The sequence below is a fragment of the Pinus tabuliformis genome, chromosome 8 (genome assembly GCF_031772625.1).
Source record: "Pinus tabuliformis cultivar Carrire ecotype Pingquan chromosome 8, CPIR1, whole genome shotgun sequence".
Taxonomy (NCBI): domain Eukaryota; kingdom Viridiplantae; phylum Streptophyta; class Pinopsida; order Pinales; family Pinaceae; genus Pinus; species Pinus tabuliformis.
This window is the reverse complement of record NC_142294.1, coordinates 880,868,199-880,889,913: the sequence shown is the minus strand read 5'-3', so window position 1 is coordinate 880,889,913 and position 21,715 is coordinate 880,868,199. Positions and strand designations below refer to the sequence as shown.

The 21,715-nt window shown below is 38.1% G+C and overlaps 1 protein-coding gene across 1 annotated transcript; it reads right to left on the bottom strand.

Annotated features, from left to right (window-relative positions):
- Positions 1-3,977: 3,977 nt before the first annotated feature.
- On the bottom strand, positions 3,978-20,532 carry LOC149238367 (uncharacterized). Its single transcript, XM_089373003.1, has 9 exons — positions 20,104-20,532; positions 19,224-19,310; positions 17,426-18,994; positions 16,756-16,836; positions 13,278-13,369; positions 5,524-5,695; positions 4,818-5,361; positions 4,498-4,704; positions 3,978-4,361 (listed from the first exon to the last, which is right to left on the bottom strand). Exons 6-9 carry the CDS (start codon positions 5,604-5,606, stop codon positions 3,993-3,995), a joined length of 1,203 nt encoding a protein of 400 aa, XP_089229129.1. The 5' UTR covers positions 5,607-5,695; positions 13,278-13,369; positions 16,756-16,836; positions 17,426-18,994; positions 19,224-19,310; positions 20,104-20,532; the 3' UTR covers positions 3,978-3,992.
- Between the last annotated feature and the right edge of the window lie 1,183 nt (positions 20,533-21,715).

Below are 21,715 nucleotides of genomic sequence, written 5' to 3'. Positions count from 1 at the left end.
CAGCCGGTACAAAATCCTCTGATTCTGAACATCATTTGTAAGCAATCATGAAGTAGGATGTGTCTGACTAAGGACACAAAACAAGTTTAAAAAAGTATGATAGAAAACATACATCGGAAGAAGAACAAAAACAAAATAAAATCAGTGAATAGGAAATAGCATTAATAATGTGTCAAGAATGAAGATTTGTAGATCGTCTTAAGTAAAAATCAGTAACTCATTTTAAATTGAGGACTTAAAACAAAGAGGCCCATGCGTACCTGTTGTTGCATGAACAGTGGCCATGAGGGCCTCAGCAATAGCAAATTCTTCATTCACGACCTGTAGCCAGTCCCTAATCAACTCAGGAACACACAAGATGATCTAGTGCCTGATGTTCAGCGTGCACCATTCTGTATCATCTAGATTGGCATTCATGCTAGAAGCAATTGGACTCTGAGAAAACATAGTAATAGATTCTTTAATGGTCACACATTCATTCTCCTTGACCACGTCATGAATTTCTTGAAGAAGCTTTTTTTCAACATCAGGTTGCTTGCAAAGCAAATGAAAAAACCAACAAAGGGTTCAGCCAGTCCCTAATCAACTTAGGAACACAGAAGATGATCTAGTGCCTGATGTTCAGCGTGCACCATTCTGTATCATCTAGATTGGCATTCATGCTAGAAGCAATTGGACTCTGAGAAAACATAGTAATAGATTCTTTAATGGTCACACATTCATTCTCCTTGACCACGTCATGAATTTCTTGAAGAAGCTTTTTTTCAACATCAGGTTGCTTGCAAAGCAAATGAAAAAACCAACAAAGGGTTCTCGTAGATACTTGTCAGCGTATTTCTCCGGTTGCTCCTCAGTCAATTCAATAAAGCGAGACAGTAGATCTGGTTTCACCTGCAAATATATTTGAAGGACAATTACAGAGAGACGAGGTCGTGAGCACCATCACTACACTAGCAGACAGTAAAAATGTGAAAAGACAAGCTCCAAATTAAAGACCAAGGCCGTTATTGATATTCCCTCACATAATTATTCTGGACAGAACCAGCGAACCTCCCTTCAGTGTCGTACGTCTCTGAGTCGCTTCCATGCTTTGCCTTGTGGATGTTGTCAATGTATATAGGGAGTTTCAGAGATGGTATCCATCCCTGCTCACCAACATCACATAAAAAGTAGATGAGGGAGTATCATAATTCAAATAGGTTGGAGTTTTGTTGGTAAACATTACAATGAACAATATACTTACAGGAAGAGTATAGTAGGTGAAGGCTACGTGGATAACCACTGTTGCCACCAAGCTCAGTATGACGTTAAACCCTGCTCAGCTAAAAACGCTGGAAGGCCAGTCTTGCTCGTTCAGGTAATGAAAAGTGATCCGTGAAACTAGTAAAAGGAGAAGCGAGTTTAAACATGAAATCTTGTAAGTGTAGAGTCGCATATCTAATATCTTACAACAAATATTTAAATTTCCATAATAAGCTGCGAGAAAAAACACGAAACATATTTGTCCAAATTTTACTGGAGTACGCAATAAACCACTGATTTTCATTAGTTTGGGTGCCAATTTACAGATATATGTTATACATAAAACAGTAAACTTACAAGAGCGTTGGTCACAAAACAAGATTTACAAAAATGTCTATATCTACTTATCGCAATGGCGTTTGTCTCCAAGGACTTTAGAAACTTCAGCCTTTTTCATTTCAGACATCAGACATTTCAAATAGTGTATCAACATAAGAGCTTCTGTGTAACATCAGAAAGTGATAAAACTTCAAGTCGAAGTCATAAAAGGGGTGAGTGTAATTCCTATAGGCTTCAAAGCCATAATTACTTTTGAAATGGCACTGCTGTAGATTTCAATGTCGGTGGATATTTTGATTAACATTTTTCAAATGTTTCAATGGGATTGAAGATTGGTAGACTTTGTTTCATAAAAACTAGCATCGATCACTCTGAGTTCTTAACCGCAGATCCATTAAGCAATGGAGGCCAGGTGAAAACCCTGAGTGGTTATGACCTAAAAGCAACAACATCGACAAACAAAAATGCTTAAAATAAGGGTTTCGTGGTTCGGCACTCGAAGACGACTTCTGGTGTTCAACATCTCTGGTAAGCTTCTCTTTGAGTTTGGCTGACGACGATAATGAGCCACGCAATGTAGCTTGGAATGGACGACTATGACGAGCCACGCAAAATGATAGCTTGAAACTGAGTACGACGCCACTATATGGATCCGGGCTGCAAAAAGCAATCCATATTCAGCTATACAGGAAAGAAATGTTGAAAAAGATTAAAGAAAAACAGATGAGATGACGAAAAAGATTCAGGAAAGAATAGAAAATAATATTATATTTTGGAGAAATTAATTAGAAATGAGCGGAATACCTTCAAATCTGAGGGTTGTGCCATCCTTCTATTGAAGCGTTTGAGGAGAGATTTCCGTCTTGTCGAGACGTCCCAATCCCAACCATTTGGATAAAATAGATTGCTGTAGTCCAACACCAACTGCTTCAAGGGAATTGGGTCGGTAAGTTGTTGGAAGTGCTCGTCATCATCCGCTATATAATAATAGCAGGTATCATGTGTACAGTGGATGGTGCGGGCGCAGTCCACCACCACAGTGCAACGCCGCGGCCAATAAAAAATTAGAAGGCTGAGGTTTTCACAGCCCCAGTCATTCTCCACGAAATCTTGAAAGGAGATAAATACGTGGAGCCTTTCCTCCTGTTGAGAAATGCTCCACCCCATCACCTTTTTCCACCGGATTTCCAGGGGTATCCGACTTATAAAGTACACCCAGCGGTCCAAGTGAAGCAAAACGAGTTCTTTTACAAGGTTTGGGGCTTTTAAAAAACCGTCAATGTCAGGATCTTCATGACATTGGGACAACCATCTCTTGCGTTTCTGCTCCTCCATTGGCATTGCCATTGATTTTCTGTTCTGTGGTATATCACGTTTAAAGCAAAGTAGTCAGCTCTGGATCTAAGCATCAGAAGAAAAGAATCATAACAACTTTATTATCATTTTAAATTCAGGACACATAGTTATGACTCAATGACAATGTAATTCTTCATTCACCACCTGTAGCCAGTCCATGAGTTTTGCAGGAAGAATCAGGCTTCTCCAAAATATTTGTTAGAAAGCAGTCAGCACAGTCATTCAGATCAAAGAGTAGTACAAAAAATGTTTCAAGTGGATATTAAGTGAATTCAACTGATACAAGAGTTCGAAACATTGAGTTGCCAATGGCATGACAAACTTCTGCCGTTAAACAATAAGGAGCTTTCTTTCTTTTCATTCCAGTAGAAAGTAAATGCCCAAAGGAAGAGTAACTACAGGTATAACAGTAGCATGAAGATGGTAATCTGAAGCATCAAAACATTTGTCAGAGTTGTTTATTTTCAGCCCAACAGAAACTAAAATGCCCAGAGGAAGAGTTCTTATGTTCAAATAATAATAAATACAGATATAACAATTCTATGAAGTTGGTATTCCAAGCTTCTAGCAAATATGAACTCGTAGACCAGAGAAAGTGACACCCTAGAATCAGGCTTCTCCAAAATATTTGTTAGAAAGCAGTCAGCACAGTCATTCAGATCAAAGAGTAGTACAAAAAATGTTTCAAGTGGATATTAAGTGAATTCAACTGATACAAGAGTTCGAAACATTGAGTTGCCAATGGCATGACAAACTTCTGCCGTTAAACAATAAGGAGCTTTCTTTCTTTTCATTCCAGTAGAAAGTAAATGCCCAAAGGAAGAGTAACTACAGGTATAACAGTAGCATGAAGATGGTAATCTGAAGCATCAAAACATTTGTCAGAGTTGTTTATTTTCAGCCCAACAGAAACTAAAATGCCCAGAGGAAGAGTTCTTATGTTCAAATAATAATAAATACAGATATAACAATTCTATGAAGTTGGTATTCCAAGCTTCTAGCAAATATGAACTCGTAGACCAGAGAAAGTGACACCCTACAGAGGATAAAATGTGTCAATCTGTCCGGACAATGACATCCGAACTATCCAACAGGAAGTTGCTGTGTACATGGAAATCTCGCAAACTGTATGTAACGTCACCAACATCTTCGAGATATTTTTCATACGTCAGTCCTGTTAAGGATGGACACAGTTCGAGCAGTAAACTGTCCTTTAGGATGCATTTGTATTGAACATTTCCCTCTGTTTGGATTGTGCAATTCAATTGCAAATTGCGTCGATATGTAGTTAGCTGTTTGCATGTAGAACAGTTAAGTTGGTCCATGATAACTGTTCCAAAGGTATCGGCGGGTAGAGAGCAATTGTTACAGATTATAACAAAGGGTTCTGCGTGTATGTCTGCTATAGTCAGCATACCTTTAACCTGGTCCATGTTTCAGTAGAAGCCTAGCATTAGATATTGTAATAAAAATGCTAAAAGGATGTTAAATGAACGTGCGTGATTTAGGGGAAGAGGAAATAAAGATTTATAATATATATTTTGTGGAGTATGAGAGGACCTTTGTTGTTGAGGCAAGTAGTTTTCTCAGGTCTCCAAGTACCCTGTCTGAAGTAACGGGTGTAATGAATGTAGACTTGCATGTCCGTAATGAGCCACGTTCTTTGCCTCGGGCAACATTTCGAAACAGGACCATTGGTGCTTCTTGTTTCGAAATTTGTTGTTGGATGCAGTTGAAAATTGGCTTAAATGTATTAAAAAGATAGACCTGGGTTGCAAAATGTACTAGTGTTAAATGTAATTGGTTTTAAGTGAACGGTTACTTAAAATGTATAGATGATTTAAATGTTAAAAAGAATAAATGGTTGAATTCGTATATACCGTGGCTTTGTCTTTTTCAGCTGGGCCGTCCTTGATAGTTAGGACATATTGACCAGCTGTTTCTTTCGCTGTTGTTACAAGACCGGCAACTGTGCCGATCGCAAACTCAGCTGTTGTGCGGGTGAGCTGGTTAATAGTTGTCGTGGGAACAAATCTGTATTCCATACAGATAGGTGGAATTGGTTCCAATATGCTCTTCCCATGCAAAACAAGTATACACGGACAGTCTCCATGGTCGTAGATTGTCTTAGCAGAGACTTTGAAATCTGTAACACAGATTCCCTGGCCAACTAGAAGCTTCTCTTCAGTAGCAGCAATGAGGCTGTGTGGCACATTTAGCGTAATTGTCATATGCCCTTTGCTGTCCACCATGTCAGCACGTAACAATTCAATTCCGTGGGCTTTGTCGACCAGTGTTTTGTATATCACTAGAACCTGGCCGTGAAAAGTTGTTCCCATTTTCAGCCCTTTTAACTCCTGTATTGTGATTGTTCTACAAAGTTGATGCTTGGCTGCTATATCAGAAGTAGTTTCCTGTTTCTGCCTGTAGAACAATATTAAAGAATCTGAATTAACATTATATTTGTACTACAAAACTTGATGTACTTTCCTGTTTTTGCTTGTAGAACAATATTGAAGAATCTGAATTAACATTGTGTTTGTACTACAAAACTTGTAAGAATAGATTTGAAGGTTTTTTAGTTACTTTTTAGCAGTTTCTGAGACGTCACAAGTCTCAGAGAGGGAGCATGTCTCTGGAGCAGGTATTTCTTCGTGATGTCTTTTCATATTAATTATCTGTTTACCAATCTCTGATCTGAAAAGCAGCAAGGCTCTGGAGGAGTTACTTCTTCGTTCTGTGTTTTCTTATTAGTTATCTGTACAACACGAGTACAAGCTATGAGGTCTACAAGCAAAACTTGTTCCATGTAATAATAAATATGTATTCTATTAGGTCTACAAGCAAAATGTGTTCCATGTAATAATAAATCTGTGCATAATGTTATTCTATGTGTTACATACCTAGATCAGTTAACGCAGAGTGTTGCAAGGGAGCTACAAGAAATAGACTTTCAGTATGGCCATTGGAGATTGATATTGCTCGGGCAACACAGCGTTTGTTTGAACAGGGAAATATGAAGTTTCCTTGAATAAGAAGTTTAGCAAATTGTAGAGAAACTTGTGTATCAATGCTACTTTGATTTTGCTACAGGCTAAAATTGATTTGTTCCAAGGGTCACTAGAGCTGTAATAGCGCATAGAATATGCTGTGATCAGACCAATAAGCCCATGTTACATTTATCTCACACTGTTTCATAGGCAAAGTTGTCCAGATATGGTCTATTACTGTGTTTCGGTGCGGAGATAGTTTGCTTGTTATTTCATGTAAGTTTTCCATTTCCATAAATTGTACAAAGAGTTTGCTACGAGCTGTTTCTTGTTGTATGTCAATGTTCAAATCACCAATAACTAAAAAAACACAGTCAGTATATGTAGTTTGCGACTTTGCTTCCTGAATTATTTGCATTATTGTGGATACTTGTTCAAATGGTGCTGCATAAATGTTCATTAAACAAATTGGTCGTTGGAAGTACATGTCAATTAGGGTAAGCTCTGTTTTGTTTTTGCAAAATGTCTTTCTTGCTCTAATAGGTATTTTTTTGTTTATGCAAGTAAGAATTCCATGTGTACAATGTGCAGCTGCAAAATTGAATGATAAGAATTCTTTGACTACTGGTGGAGTGTACAAATGAGTTTCTTGAAAACATAGAATCATGTTGTCCATTAAGTCACTGTGATGAATCACGTCACTAAGATGTGCACGTAGACTACGTGTGTTCAGGCTTGCAATCGATAAAACATCCTTGTTAACAGATTTCTTCTTTGCGAATTCTAGTTTCCATGCACCAGTTGTTTCTAGCCGTGCCATCTCATTGATTATTTTGTTTTTGACATGGAAGTTTTGTTGTGTCAATTTGTTAATCAAGTATAGTGAGTCAATAGTTCGAACACGTGATAATGCAGTGTAGACTAGACCATGTTTTGTCACACCAGTTGGGTCAAATGCAAGCTGATCCAATGTCAACCCTTGTGTCCGGTGTATTGTCCGGGCACAGGCTAATTGGATGGGAAATTGTTTTCGAATTGTAATTTGTAATTTGTTCCGAGACATTGCTAGCGATTTTGCTATTCGAAAGATTGGTGTCCAATTTGGCATTATATTTATGTCGTATAGTTGTTTGAAGTTGCTTCTTTGTTGTTTCCCAATTTCTGGATCTGAAAATTCTATCTAGACAATGTCAGGCCTGTTGTTATTAGATGAATAGGATTTGAAAATCCCTTCAGCACCATTTACTAATCCATCGTTTGTATTGTAATTTCCTGCATATAGTTCAACTAGCATGTTCTGTTTAACTGTAATTGTTGATGGCAGTGAGATTGTTTTATCAAAAGCAAAATAACTCGACCCAGGAAGCTCGTAGTTGTCAATTGCAATGAGCATTATTTGTTCCCCCTTTGTTAGGGAAAGCATTTTCACATTGTGAATATGGACATCTTTGTTGCGATAGAAAATGTGTGGGAAAACTGGGCTTGAAGGTGGGACCCTATAGCAGTTGTTGTTTACATAAGCGATATCTTCATCTGTTTGCATGTTTAATCTCATCCTATTTAGTACATCAATGAACAATGGGTCTTTTTGGCGCATGGCTGTGTGCAGTTGATAACATTTTATTTTCTCTGGCCAGAAGGCATATGGAATTGTGTTTTTGTTGATTTTTGGGTTTTCAAAGATCAGGGAGTCTCTGACTGGGTTTGCCTGGTAAAGATCGCCGGAGAATATCGTGTCAACATTGCCAAAGCATGAAGTTGGTGTGTGTAAGATTTGTCGCAGGCGCTTATCAATTTGATATAGTGTTGTTGCACCAACGAGCGATGCCTCATCTATGACGAGGACACACAATTGTTGGAAATGCTTTGATAATGTGTCCAATTTTTCATTGCTTAGTGAGGGGCAATCTGCTTTGTTAAAGGGCAAATAGAATGCAGAATGCAATGTGACACCACCAGCATTGAAGGCAGCTTTGCCCGTGTATGCAGCGATTATTCATATTAGTTGTGATGGGTTATAAGGCAATGCCACATTGTGTATGCGTACTAAGGATTGGAAGATTGCCTTGGCTGTGTGTGTCTTGCCTGTTCCTGCACCTCCTGTTAATAATAGGTAGATTAGCTCGTCTGGTCTGTACAATTTCCTTGTTATAACATCAGTAACTATACTTGCTTGTTCGGTGTTTAATTGTCGCATTAATTCATAGTACTCTACGTCTTCAAGTATACGTGGTTGTTTCACGATTTCATATGGCCTTGTAGATGGTAAAGCAAACTTTTTGCTATCTTGCAAATGTCCCAAGTCATTTTGGAAGTCGTAGTTTTCATATTTGTCATCTATCGATTTGTTAAATGTTATAGTTTCTGTTTCATTTGATTTCAAACTATCTATGTCAAATATTTCTCCAGTTTCTGTTTCTACTGTGTGCATTGCGTCATCTATGTCACCCCATGTAGTTGTTGTAGCAAATTTGAACTTCTGTTCATTTTGCTTGACTATTTCTTCGACCGCAACATATGCAGCTTGCCAACTTGTGTAACGTTGCTTAATTGCAGTTTCACTTCCTCGATAAGGATAGTATAACATCAATTGCTCTCTACAGTGATTTTCAATGTCCTTGTATTTGTTATATCTAACAGATCGAATGACACATGGCTTACTTGATTTTCTGCGTTCTTGTCCTTTCTTTGTATAGCTAGATGCAAATTCTGCTAAGCAGACATGTTCAATAGCAATAGGTCGGAGAGCATAGTAGTCAGTAATTGATGGGCACATTATGTCTTCTGAGTCATCTGCTTCCTTCTGCAAATCTTTTTGTCTTTTAAGAACAAATGCACGATCATCGACAGGAGATGTGTTAATAAATACACATTTCCGTGAACTAGAGTTTAGTGGGAGCGATAACACAATATGCACTGCTTGTTGTGCAGACATTTGTTGCAAGTTGACCAAAGCTTTCCCCAAAGATCTAATGGTATCTAGGATATCGGATTTTGTTTTCACATGATTGTCGCGTATGTTTTTAAATGTTCTTGTCAGTGTTTTATCTTCTTTGGTCATATAAGAACTGCAATACATTGCAGCTGCATATGAATCAAGTACAAATTGGGAATCAGTGTTTGCAATCCAAATTCCTGGAATATGTTTAGCGAAGTTGTTTGTCCAGGTGTCAACTGGGTTCCTTTGCAATAAGAGTGTTGTTCGCTTTAGTGTACATTGGATAGCATGTATGTATTCATTGTGTACTAGTCCAAGGTTGGCTAAAAAGCTATCAAATGTATCATTTTCACTGTATCTTGTGTTGTTTATTGCTTCAAAGATTAGCTTTGCATGTGCTTTTGTTTTATCACTATCGAATTCAAGAGGCTCAAGTATTTTCGTTACTTTCATTGGTGGTACTGGGAAATTAAATCTGCAATTAGAATTTGCACGCTTCCTACAACTTTTTGTGTGACAATGGTGTTGTAGAACTCTAAGTTCACTTGCAAGTAATAGTGAATTAGTTGACAAGTAATTGTCAACGAATTCTTCGACTTCAATATTTGTATTTTGACCATAGATTGGTGCAGATTTTATCCATAGTAAGCCATGTTCATGTTCACTGCCCCGGTTTTGGAATTCAGTTACATAGAAGTGGTCAGTGAGCTGCCCATAATACTTGTGATCATGAGATATCAATTGATGTAATGCATCCCTCCTAGATCTATAGTAACGTACACAAGTAACAGGGTCGTTTCTTATTAATGAGCTAGGTTCATTTTCATCAAGTTCACCTGTGTTTGGTCTTCTAGTGTTTTGTTTTATGTGTCTCAATGCATGCATCAAAGGATCCCAAAGATGCTCCGCACTGCTAAACGAAACAAAGAAAGTGGGCGGCCCTAGTTGTCGTATCATTGCATAGAGTTTGTTCCGTATTTGCTGGTGGTAGTCAGGTGAGGTACGAATTGTTTTTAGGTCCATGTACCCAATGTCAGAATTTAAAATACGATCTAGGTTTGGTTTTGACTTAACGTCTTTTGCAACTAGTTTTCTACCTTTCAACTGCCCCTTTCTAATTCTAATCCACATTGTATTCAACACCTGATTTATGATAATGCGAATTGCTTTATAGAACAGGTTTGTAGTATGATAAGCAAAATCATGGCTTTTATGCAGCACTTCCCATTGGCAAATCTTTTGATATGTAAAGTTTTTGGAGATGTCGGCTGGGCGTTTCTTGCCATAGAAAAGCGATGGGAAACTCATTTCTTCTGAGTACTTATCTTTGAAGATTCCTAATGGCATGTATCCAGCAGCAGGTGCAATGTTAATTTGTTTATTTACAAGGTCATGGACGGTGTGTGCATCAATGAATCCATGGACCAATGTTTTTGTCGTTGGTTCATCGTTGTCCTGGTTATCGTGTTCGCTATCTTCAGTGTCACTTGAACTTTCATAAGCTTCTTGGTTCTGTAGGAATGTCTCTTTCCAATTTTCATTTATGGTAGCGTTCTCGAGCTTGTAAAGCATCCTTTTGCATAATTCTTTTAGTGCTTTCATCACTTTGTGAACTTGAACTCGACCAAATGCATAAGCACTTTTGAATCTTAAACTCTTTTTGAGAACAATGGCAACTGTGTCAGTGTCTTTTATAGTTCGAGGCAATGCAGATTGGATTCTGGAAATGTTAGTAGGGACATTGATGACTCCTCCAGTTAAGCCCAGTTGCGACTTCTTATGTCGATGGCCCATTTCTTTTATTTGCAAGAAGGGCAATCTTAATGCGACTAGTCTTTCCTCTAGTTCAGTGAGGTCTCTCAGTGTTCTAGTGCCATTGTTTCTTCTTATGTGTTCGGGGACTGCATATTTAGCAATTGTGTCATGTTCAATTGCTTTTTTGCAATGTTTACAAATGTAGCAATCTTCAACACGAGATTTAACATTCTCGAAACTAGTTGATAGTTTCCTAATCTTATTTTGTTTTGCTTGACATTCTTGTTTCAGAAAGCAGATGTCTCTTTTGAAAAAAGTTGTTTAACATGATGAACAATTGAAAATAGGTGTGTCACTTACTTGCCTTTGATATACTTGATCAAATTCTGATAATTCTGGTAATTTGTTCATTGATCTTGATTGAATCGAGAGGTTGGATTCTCCTGGTTTCTCTGATTGTGCTGAACGATCCTTTGATGTTGTTGCAAATCGATTGTAGTCCATGTTTTCTATGACTATTTCTTGTTTCCTTGTTGCTGTGTTGAACACAAGTCTTATTTTCTCTGTTTTCGATTTTGTCCGGATAATGCCTTTAAGCAAATGCAAAGATAAGCTTTTTGTCTCTTTGCCTAATGAACAAGGGATTACAATTCCGGTTTGTGCGTTGTTTCTAATCTGTTTTTCCAAGTTTCTAAGTGATCGAATTCTCAGTGTCTCGGATTTTACTTGGTTCGTTGATCGTGCTGATAGATCCGTTGATCTTCCTGAACATGGGCTGTAGTCCATGTTTTCTATGACTATTTCTTGTTTCATTATTGTTGTGTTGAAGGCAAGTCTTATTTTCTGTGTTTTCAATTTTCCCCGAATGATGCCTTTAAGCAAACGCAAAGATAGACTTTTTGATTGTTTGTCTGATCGACAATTGCTTAAAGATAGACTTTTTGATTGTTTGTCTGATCGAGAAGGAGTTACAACTTCTGTTCGTCTGTTGGTTCTAATATGTTCTTTCAAGTTTCTAAGTGACCGGAACGCCTGTGTGTGACTAACATCTTTTGTGTGCAGCGTGTCACAAATATCTTCTGTGTTGTTTAGAATTACTTGTTGTTCCATTGTACTTCTGTTATATTGAATGCCTATGTTTTGCCTTTTCGGATTTTCCTGAGCAATCCCCTTAAGCACGTGCTTGTTTAAGTGACAAGGGTTCTTTGAGGTATCGGCTTGTTGTTGGGAGGCACAACCAATTGTAGGGTGCCTATGAACCAAAGGCTCGAAGTGCCCATTCAAAGGATCTTCGTCATGGAACAGTATGTCACAAGTATTTGTTGTAATACTTGAATTGAAGTGCAAATACAGTCTCATCTTTGTTTTGGACCAAACCCTAATTGGAATTTTCAACCAGTTTGACAGCCAATGGATGCAAAAAATATCTCCCCATAGACCTCTAGATGCTGGGGGTATATTGTTTGAGGCAGATTTAGCCATTTTGTCTAAATAGATTTCACGGTTTCTAATGTTATGCATTTCTTTCAGTGAGGCTTCATGCAGTTCATGTTCATAAGACCAAATTGCGTCATTATCTTGTTTTTTGAGACAGTTTCTAAAATATTCTATTGTTCCTTTCCTTAGCTCCACTGATGTGTATCGGAAATCTAGCAAAAGTTCTAAACTATCGAATAAACAGTCTCCAATTAGATATGAGAAATTGTCCACACGAAATAAGTCATGCTTTTGCAATACCAATTGCAACTTGTGTTTATCAGACATAGGTGTGTCACAAACATCTTCTATGTTGTATAGAACTACTTGTTCTTCCATTGTACTTCTGTTGTATTGAATGCCTACGTTTTGCCTTTCCTGATTCTTGTGAGAAATGTCCTTAAGCACATGCTTGTTTAAGTGACAAGGTGCGTGTAATTTAGCTTTGATTGATTGACATTTTGTCTCAGGCTGTGGTTCGATATTGTTCTTTGAGGTATCGGCTTGTTGTTGGAAGGTAGAACGAATTGTAGGCTGCTTATGATCCAAAGGCTCGAAGTGCCCATTCAAAGGGTCGTCGTCATGGAACAGTATGTCACAAGTATTCGTTGTAATACTTGAATTGAAGTGCAAATACACTCGTATCTTTGTTTTGGACCAAAGCCTAATTGGAATTTTCAACCAGTTTGACAGCCAATGGACGCAGAAAATATCTCCCCACAGACCTCTGGATGCTAGGGGTATATTGTTTGAGGCAGATTTAGCCATTTTGTCTAAATAGACTTCACGGTCCCTAATGTTATGCATTTCTTTAAGTGAAGCTTCATGCAGTTCATGTTCATAAGACAAAATTGCCTCACTATCTTGTTTTTTGAGACAGGCTCTAAAATATTCTATTGTTCCTTTCCTTAGCTCCACTGATGTGTATCGGAAATCTAGCAAAAGTTCTAAACTATCGAATAGGCAGTCTCCAATTAGATATGAGAAATTGTCCACACGGAATAAGTGATGCTTTTGCAATACTAATTGCAACTTGTGTTTATCAGACATAGAAGACATGATGACGACTAAGTGTTCGATACAATACTATGTTTACTGATGCAATGCAGTTACAACCAGAGAATCATAATAACAAGTTGAACAATGAAAATGATTATAGAACACGAAGTGATTGTGCGCACCTTTGAAACCGCAAATGTCTGCTAAGCTACAGAGACTCCTTATGTCCGGTAGCATCCACTGCTCAGCTCTGACATTGAAGTTCGAAATATGACTGCCAAGATAAAGAACAACGTAAACCCCTCTGGAAGCACAACTGACAATAATGTCTTTAAATTACAACCCAAGACATTGAGATTTTTTAGCAAAGAACTGGGAGGTGGCTATGATGAAAGTGGCAATCAGGAATATGATAACACACTGCTTGAAGAACTGCCAATAAATGAAACTTTGACTGTTTTGTCCACAGCAGCAAGAAATTTTTTAGGAAACAAACATACATGCGCCACACCAGCTTATTTCTTGGGGCTTTTTCATTTCATCAGGGCTTTTTCATTTCATCACAGAAAGCTGAAATAGAGACATTCTAATATATGTGCTGACTCAGAGAAGGCATCCCTGGTGACTAAATGCGGAAGAAAGCACCAAATAGCTTCCGGAAGCAGCAAATACGTAGACTGATTTTATTTCAAACTCAAATTGTATACTAAAATTATATTCATTAAGTGGAAAAATTTGAAAAGCGTTTTACAAGTGGCTCCAACCAGAACTGGGATCAGCATCCTCAGCCTTAGAGTTGCACAAACCTCTAAGCACTCTTACTCTTTATCTTCCACTGTTTGGGAGATAGAAGGAAGGAAACTGGGATGACCTGGGAAATGTGGTATTACAGTGATTACTGTCACCAAAAACTAAAAAGAGACTTAAACAAGAATGCTAAGTTTTATTCATATGCTATAATTTTCAAGGCTATTTGAGCTCCTAATATTTTTGCACACAGTATGAGCACTCGGCTATGCTCTGAGACTCTGAGATTTGCAGATTTAAATATAAAACAAATTTAGCTGAGTTCTGTAAATCTTAGACACAAACCATAAAAATTATACACAAAGGATCCTTAAATCAGAAGTCAAACCACAGCAGTTATGACACTAGAATATGACATAACACACACCACTCAGCAGATTAGCAAACCACTCAAATAGATAAAGAAACAAGAGCCGGATTGTCTTTTCATAGCGCCCAAGCCAATATTTCCTTCGAAATTTAGAGATGACAGAACAAACAAAGACGAAGAGAAGCCCCATATAGCAAACCCAATTCAGAGAACTAGTCTATTGTCTGTCTTGGACACTAGCTCTAGCTCATGGAAAACCCCCAGCTTTAGCCCAGAAACTCCAATGCCAGGGTGTGCACGAAGCAAAAGGTTAAGAGCCCCTGCTTCTGTAAACTGAAAGCATCATAAAGTTAACGATTGATTGCGTAGGCATTTTGTTGAAGGAATCTTCATAAATGTATGGTTTTAGAGATTAACTTTCCTTCATGCAATAGTCAATGTTTACCAAAAGACACAAGTATGAATTAAGATCGCTGTCTCAAAAGAGTGAGTCAATGTACAAGCTCTGTGAATCAAACAACAGAAGTTGAATATTTTCCAGTTAGGAAGGAGCAATCGTTGTTACTCTTTATTGCCTAGATTACACCTCGGAGAGTGCATTCTAAAGCTCTAATCCCAAAATTCAGAGGTTTTTAAAATCCTCGGAGGTCAGTTATTGTATGAGACAAGGACTAATGCTTATAAAATTAGAAGTCTAAAATTCATAATCTGGGCAGTTTACTAAAGGCATTAACATCTGATAGCTCCTTAAGTCAGTACAAGAACATATTAGCTTCTAGTGGCATGGGAGCAAGAGAGGAGACACTCCCCATCAAGTCTCCAGTCTATTACGCACTACAAAGTAGCACAGTCCACCTCAAGGAGAGGTGAAATTCTCAATCCAATCCATTTTCAATTAATGATAAAGACAACGACTAACCATCAAGAAAATGTTCAGTTTATCAACTTGCATTTTACATGGACAGCAACATGTGTTCTAGCAGCAAGGTTGTCAAGAATGCCAGATACTGGTTGGACGGAGCTAGTCAAAACCAGGCCCATCACTATTGAAATCGTGTGCTTGGATACACTACTGTGCTACCTATTCAGTTATGCCACACTTGCACCAAATGATGCTACTGCTAAGAAATTTTATAAAAATAGCTTTCAGCTAAAATGAAAACTGGCATCTTTCAGAACTTACAGGCCAAAAAAGTGTAAATTAATCTGTTCCTATTCTCTGAGACAACTCGACCTGTGCAGTCACATTGAAGTCTAGTTTTGATCTCTATGGTTTCCTGAGGCACTTCAACGTCTTGGAGGGTATATCTGAGACTACATTTGATCATATTTGCACCATATAAACTCTGTTGCTACCTAAGGACTTAAAGGAGAAACTCATGGGCTATTCTAAAGTTTCTCTTTGCAGTTCAAACCATTGACCAAGACTGATTAGAGGGTGTTTACTTTAAGGTTTCTAGACATCTTTTGTATCTTAGATCTGATCTACAATATTCGAACAGAAGCAACTATCCGAACTATTCCTGAAGTATGTTCCAACGTTTATCACTTTCACCCAAGGTTGTTCCTTGAGTTGATGATTATCTTGAAGTCTCCTGAGGCTTGCTTCAGGGCTTAATTCAAGTACAAAATCACTGGATCAAATTATGTGTCTTGATACAGATCTGAAACCTCTTTTGAGATGACAGAACAAACAAAGACGAAGAGAAGCCCCATATAGCAAACCCAATTCAGAGAACTAGTCTATTGTCTGTCTTGGACACTAGCTCTAGCTCATGGAAAACCCCCAGCTTTAGCCCAGAAACTCCAATGCCAGGGTGTGCATAATATGGATTCCAAACATTCATGAACTGAATTTAAATGACGCAACTAATCACAGAACAAACAAGAGACATTCAAACAATTATGGTGAAAATACTAAATAGTACAGGATTTTAAGTGCTAAGGATTTCAAATTTTCAATAGGAGAAACTCTGTGCGTCTCCATGTAGGAATGTACCAGAAGATGCTTGGTACATAGGTTCAAGTGCCACCAGTCACATAGCACATAACAGAGAGTAGTTTCCCATCAACATCCAAGATGCAAAAAAATCGAAAAGTACATGGAATACATTGCAGTCCTTACATAAGACTTCCAGTGCAAACAGAGTCCCGTATTTGGCTTATAAATTACAAAACTTAATGATGGGCAAAGGTGATCAAGTCACAAAACCCGTGACAAAATTTAATGATTTGAAACATTCATAGATTCCACGCACTGATGACTGATAACATTGCAAAGTAGGTTTTCAATTACAGTGGTACTCAATAGTTTGTGTCACTCTGTTGGAGTGTCTTATAATACCTAAATTTATCATCTAAAATTGAAGAGTTGGCCATTGACGAAGTTGGAGAATTAGTTTTTCAGCATGAGCAAAGAAAATAAGTATAACAATAGAAAACTTCAGAGACCAAAATTTCCTTTTCATGACCGTGAGCATCCACTGTAATATGTTAAGAGTTAGGAGATGGCTGTTCATTCTAATGGCGTGCAGGTACAGTACCTGATCTCATCTCGGCTGTCTCGTCGGCCATCTCTGAGACTGTCTCGGCTGTGGCGGGCTTTGTCTTACACGACTCTTTCTCTGTTCACATGTAGCAAATCAATTCAGAACCTTTTTCGATTAATTCTTATCAGGTAATTATTCCTTGATAACACACATAACCTCTCTTTTACATTTTCTGATCTGGCCCCTTTTCATATAGTATACTCATTACTGTAGTTTATTTTTTATACATGTATTTGCATCATTTTTTTTAAAACTATTTGTATCGTCATACTCAAGCTAAGTGAGGTTCGAATTCTATTTATTTATCTCCTTTAACAGGTTGGAGGTTTTCATCTTTTTGACTAATACTGTTGCATGAATGAAATTACTTCTCTCTGATGACCAAATTCCATTTCCCGGAATTATCTATTGAATATTTAATGCATTGCATGGAATTTTTGTTTATTAGAGACCAAAATTTCCTTTTCATGACCGTGAGCATCCACTGTAATATGTTAAGAGTTAGGAGATGGCTGTTCATTCTAATGGCGTGCAGGTATAGTACCTAAGCTCATGAATTTTAAAAGACATGTAGCAGCATGTACCTCATGGGAAAATCGTTTCTACATGTAATTGCAGGCCCTAAGAGATGGTTGTTCATTCTAATGGCGTGCAGGTATAGTACCTTTTAAGCAGAGGCGAAGGTGCATGGAGTGCCCCAATTCTGCACTGGATGGTCTGATGGACCTGAATGGCAATTTCCACTTCTGAATGGTAACTGCAACTGGATTTTCTGTGGTGGAACTACTCGCCTTAATTCCCTAATTTAGCTTCTTTGGCTGGATTTGCTTTGCCAAGCAAAAATTCACAGGTTCAAAGTTCAAACCCCAGGCGTCCGTGGAAAGACCATTTAAACTGCCACTGTTGAAGTATGTCTATTTATCGTTAGCGCACACAAACCAGGCAGAATGAAATAACCACGATGCTCTCATCTGCGAAGTCTATCTATTTATCACTAGCGCACACAAACCAGGCAGAATGAAATAACCAGAAGGATGATTGATGCTGTCCTCTGCTGATAAGTATAGCGTTTAATTTGCTTGCTCTCCTTCGGGCTTAGCGAGAAATCTTTCTGCCAGGCCGGATGACATTTGAAAGAAATCTGGATCGGATGTCATCTTCATGGAGATCTGTAATAGTGACCGAAGACAGATGTTTTGGATTGTTACAATAAAGTTGCGAGCATGCAAGCCACGTGTTATGGCTCTACCTCTGGCCTAACATCCTTTCCAATGTAGAGTCGACCATAAAATATTTGCATGCAGAATATACGACACGTGACCACTGCATTGAGACAAGTAACTCAAAATTTTATGCGCTATGAAGGTTTTCATGATGTGTTTATGTCTAACCTCAAAATTACCCTTTGGCTGTTGGTTTTGTATTTTATGTTTGAGATTTTGCATCTTTCATACTGACTTATTGCATACTTTCTGCACCTCTACACATTGTTATATCTGTGCTGAACACGGGGCCAGGCTCAACAGACATGTTTTTAACTTGCTTTTCGAGTAATCTTTTTAAGTGAGGTTTTTATTACCTGTGTACTTGAATATAGAAAAGTCAATATGGTGCTTTGTATATATTGCAAAATTGTCAGACTGCGACGCAGCTAGTCCCTGCCATAATCCTGCCATAATCCATAGTTGAACGACCAGCTTGGATGCAATGGGATGTAAGGGATTATGGCTGGTAGTGCTTCCTTTGGGGCCAATGCCTCTGCTGCTTCCTCTTGGCCCCTGCTGCTTCCTCTGGTGCGTCCTCCAGGGGACTCCAGTAAAACTAAGTCAACTGTAGCTCCAGCTGCCTCTGCCTACTCCAAGAACATACATACGCCCCCTCACGGCTACTGCGCCCCACATCCACAGCACAGCAATTGTTGCATTCGATTATCTGTCCACACAGCTATTGTGGCGTGGAGCAGTTTTTGCTCCTTGAATTCCATTCGAGTATCGGTGAGATCCGTCTGGGTGCCCGCCAAACCTCAGAAGAGCGGTCCCAGGATCATCAGAAAGAGGCCGCAGATTCTCCAATTACGCTTTTGAAGGGATTTGTCTCTCACTTGATCCTTGGTTGTAATTGTTACCGAAGAAGCACACTGAATAGTAAATGGTTTCACAGATTTCTGTATACGCTCTTTCATCTCATCTGCTGCATCTTTATCTCTAAAACCAAAGCCACGAAAACTTTCATTCTGCAAATCAATGAGTGCAACCGTTATCATAAATGAAAGCATTCCAGAGTCCAGACTAAGCATCCAAATGTTGATATCACAGATTTTACATGGAGCATTATGTGTATGTTAGAAACATTAGAAGAAAACCTTGAAAAAGCATCCAAATGTTGATATCACAGATTTTACATGGAGCATTATGTGTATGTTAGAAACATTAGAAGAAAACCTTGAAAAAGGTAGTATCTACCTCTTGGCGAATTACAAAGAATCTCTCTACAGGAACACTAATTGCATCTGGCTTGCGCACTGTATGCTCAAAAAGGACTTGACCATCCTACAGTCATTCTCAAATTTTAAGTCAGAATCATTTAGGAAATAAGTATTTGCAATTAAATGCTGACGAACCATAAGCCTCAAGATTTTGTTTTATATGGACAACGTACTTTCAAATAAAAGAGATTCTACAGCACAGCAAGACTGTGAGTGATTCCAAAAGTGGCCAGACACCTGTTTTATCTTTAGGATGTAAGAGATTAAAAAAGGCATAGCCTATAACATTTAGGTCTATAACATATTTAGCTCCATGGAAGGCAAAGATAGAGGACATGCCAGAAACTGAACCAGCAGAAAGTTTTGTAGAACATAATATTAGAGAGTAAAAATAAGGCTAATAGTACTGGCGACATGAAAATTAATGGACCACAAACACAAAGTTGCAATTGCGAATCAAGATAACAAAACTTAAGAATTAGATAATAAAAAGAAGATTTACGAAACCAAGATATTAGAAACCATCAACAGGAACAATGTAGCACTTTGAGCGAACCTGGTCACTAGGGGCAAACTCTAATTTTGTAAAGCATTATCCAGAGGAATGGAAAGGCTTCCTATGCTGCTAGAATTAGAAAATATCAAAATCCCAGTATGATGCAAATTTCCACATAGTCAGTGTCTACTGGCTCTGTAGATATACTTCTCAGAAGTGCAAAATGGCAGAAATAACTCATAAAAATGGCTAATGAAAAGAAGCACCTAGAGAGCACAGTCAAGGAATGCGAGCAAAACAAGAAAACTAGTACACTAGTTTTAGAACCAAATCAGATATTTGATCTCGAATTAAAACTCACAAGCAAATCATTGAGTTGAAAATGAAGTACAGCGCCACCGAGTGGTTTCATGTGAAGTTCCCCCACAGTTCGAGCTGCCTCGAACAAGGCCACTGGACACCTTGCCTGTGTAGAGTCCAACAATCATAAGTCAATTTCCCTCAGCAAGTTTCACCTTTGATATTTCAGTTTCTACATATATAAAAATTAATTACTACATTCAGTTTCCTGCATAATGAAGAACTTCAAGCAATGGCAAGGTGTCTTCTAACAAGGTTTTTATTTTTCAGAGGACCAGGCAGGAAGTCGCATGCATTGTGTTTGATATTGGTCACATTTAAAATCAAGATTGGAGACCGAGAGCAAAATTGGGTTTACAAAAGAAATTTCGAGGTCTTAAAACAAAGGTATAATGGGGGGAGAGTTATATATGGAAGAAGTGTTATATATGGAGGGCAGAAGAGGGGATGAGTTATATGAAATTAAATGGCACAGTTATGACTATCGGGCTGTAACAGAGGGGGCATTATATATTCAATGTATGGTGAGGTGGAGCGTTATACCAGTCAACACAATAATGAATTGCATTAACAACCACAGAAAACACATGTATTAAAAACAAAATTAATAGACGATGGCAACACAGTAATATGCTAACGCATGTATATATTAAAAATGAAGTTAAAAAGCCACAATTATTAAACAATGTAATGGGAGCAACCGGTATGGTGGTTTCTGAGTACGTTCTTAGAGTGAAGTAAATTTTATTTAATTATCTTTTTGGATTTTATATCATTTTTTTTTATCGTATTCTCGCATACTCCTTTATAGTGCCCATGTTCTTTTCCTCGTCATGATGTTAAATAAAATATTTCGTAAAACTGATACACCTGTTTTACAAAAAAGCCTCAACACAGCCACGTATCTCAAATGGCTTCTTCGGGATCTGGGGTGCATGCATACCAAATGTCCAGGTTGGGAGGCCCGTTGCCGGTCCTGAAAATGTTATACTTCCAGATCCAATTCTAGGCATATATCCAGTAGCTTACAACACCTTAATGCAGTTTCAGGTTGAGATAATGCCAAATTAATTTACATTTGCTTGGTTGAATGTAGGGTTTTCTCGCAGATTTCTTCCATTCATCAATGGATGACATCGAGGCAGGGCAATAGTGGCCACGAAAACCAAGGTATCCTCCCTGCTCTGGCTCACAGAGGTAAAGTTTTGGGATTGTGCAGAAAAGTTTAGAATTAACAGGTTTTAATATGCTCTTGCGGTGATTATGGCGACACCGAAACGTTAAACAACAACCCAGATTGTAAAATTTTTCTTTGTTAATTTTTACTTATGTCTAAAATGATTCTTCTCGTTAACTAGTTTTCTGGTTCGATGTCTGACGAGTGATACTTTTTCCTGTTGACACTTAGTGTTCTTTGTGCTATTTTCCTCTGTTCCTCACAGCTGTGGCTATGTATGAATTATTATGATGAAATCCCTTAATATAGCTTGGGTCTAAACTCAGTCGTGTTAACTTCACGGGCTCTTGCAGATTAGATGCGTCGCTCCTCCTTTCGGTGGAAGCTATACTTTGCAGCAGAGCAAAGCAAATCTCGAATAATTCAAGACATATGA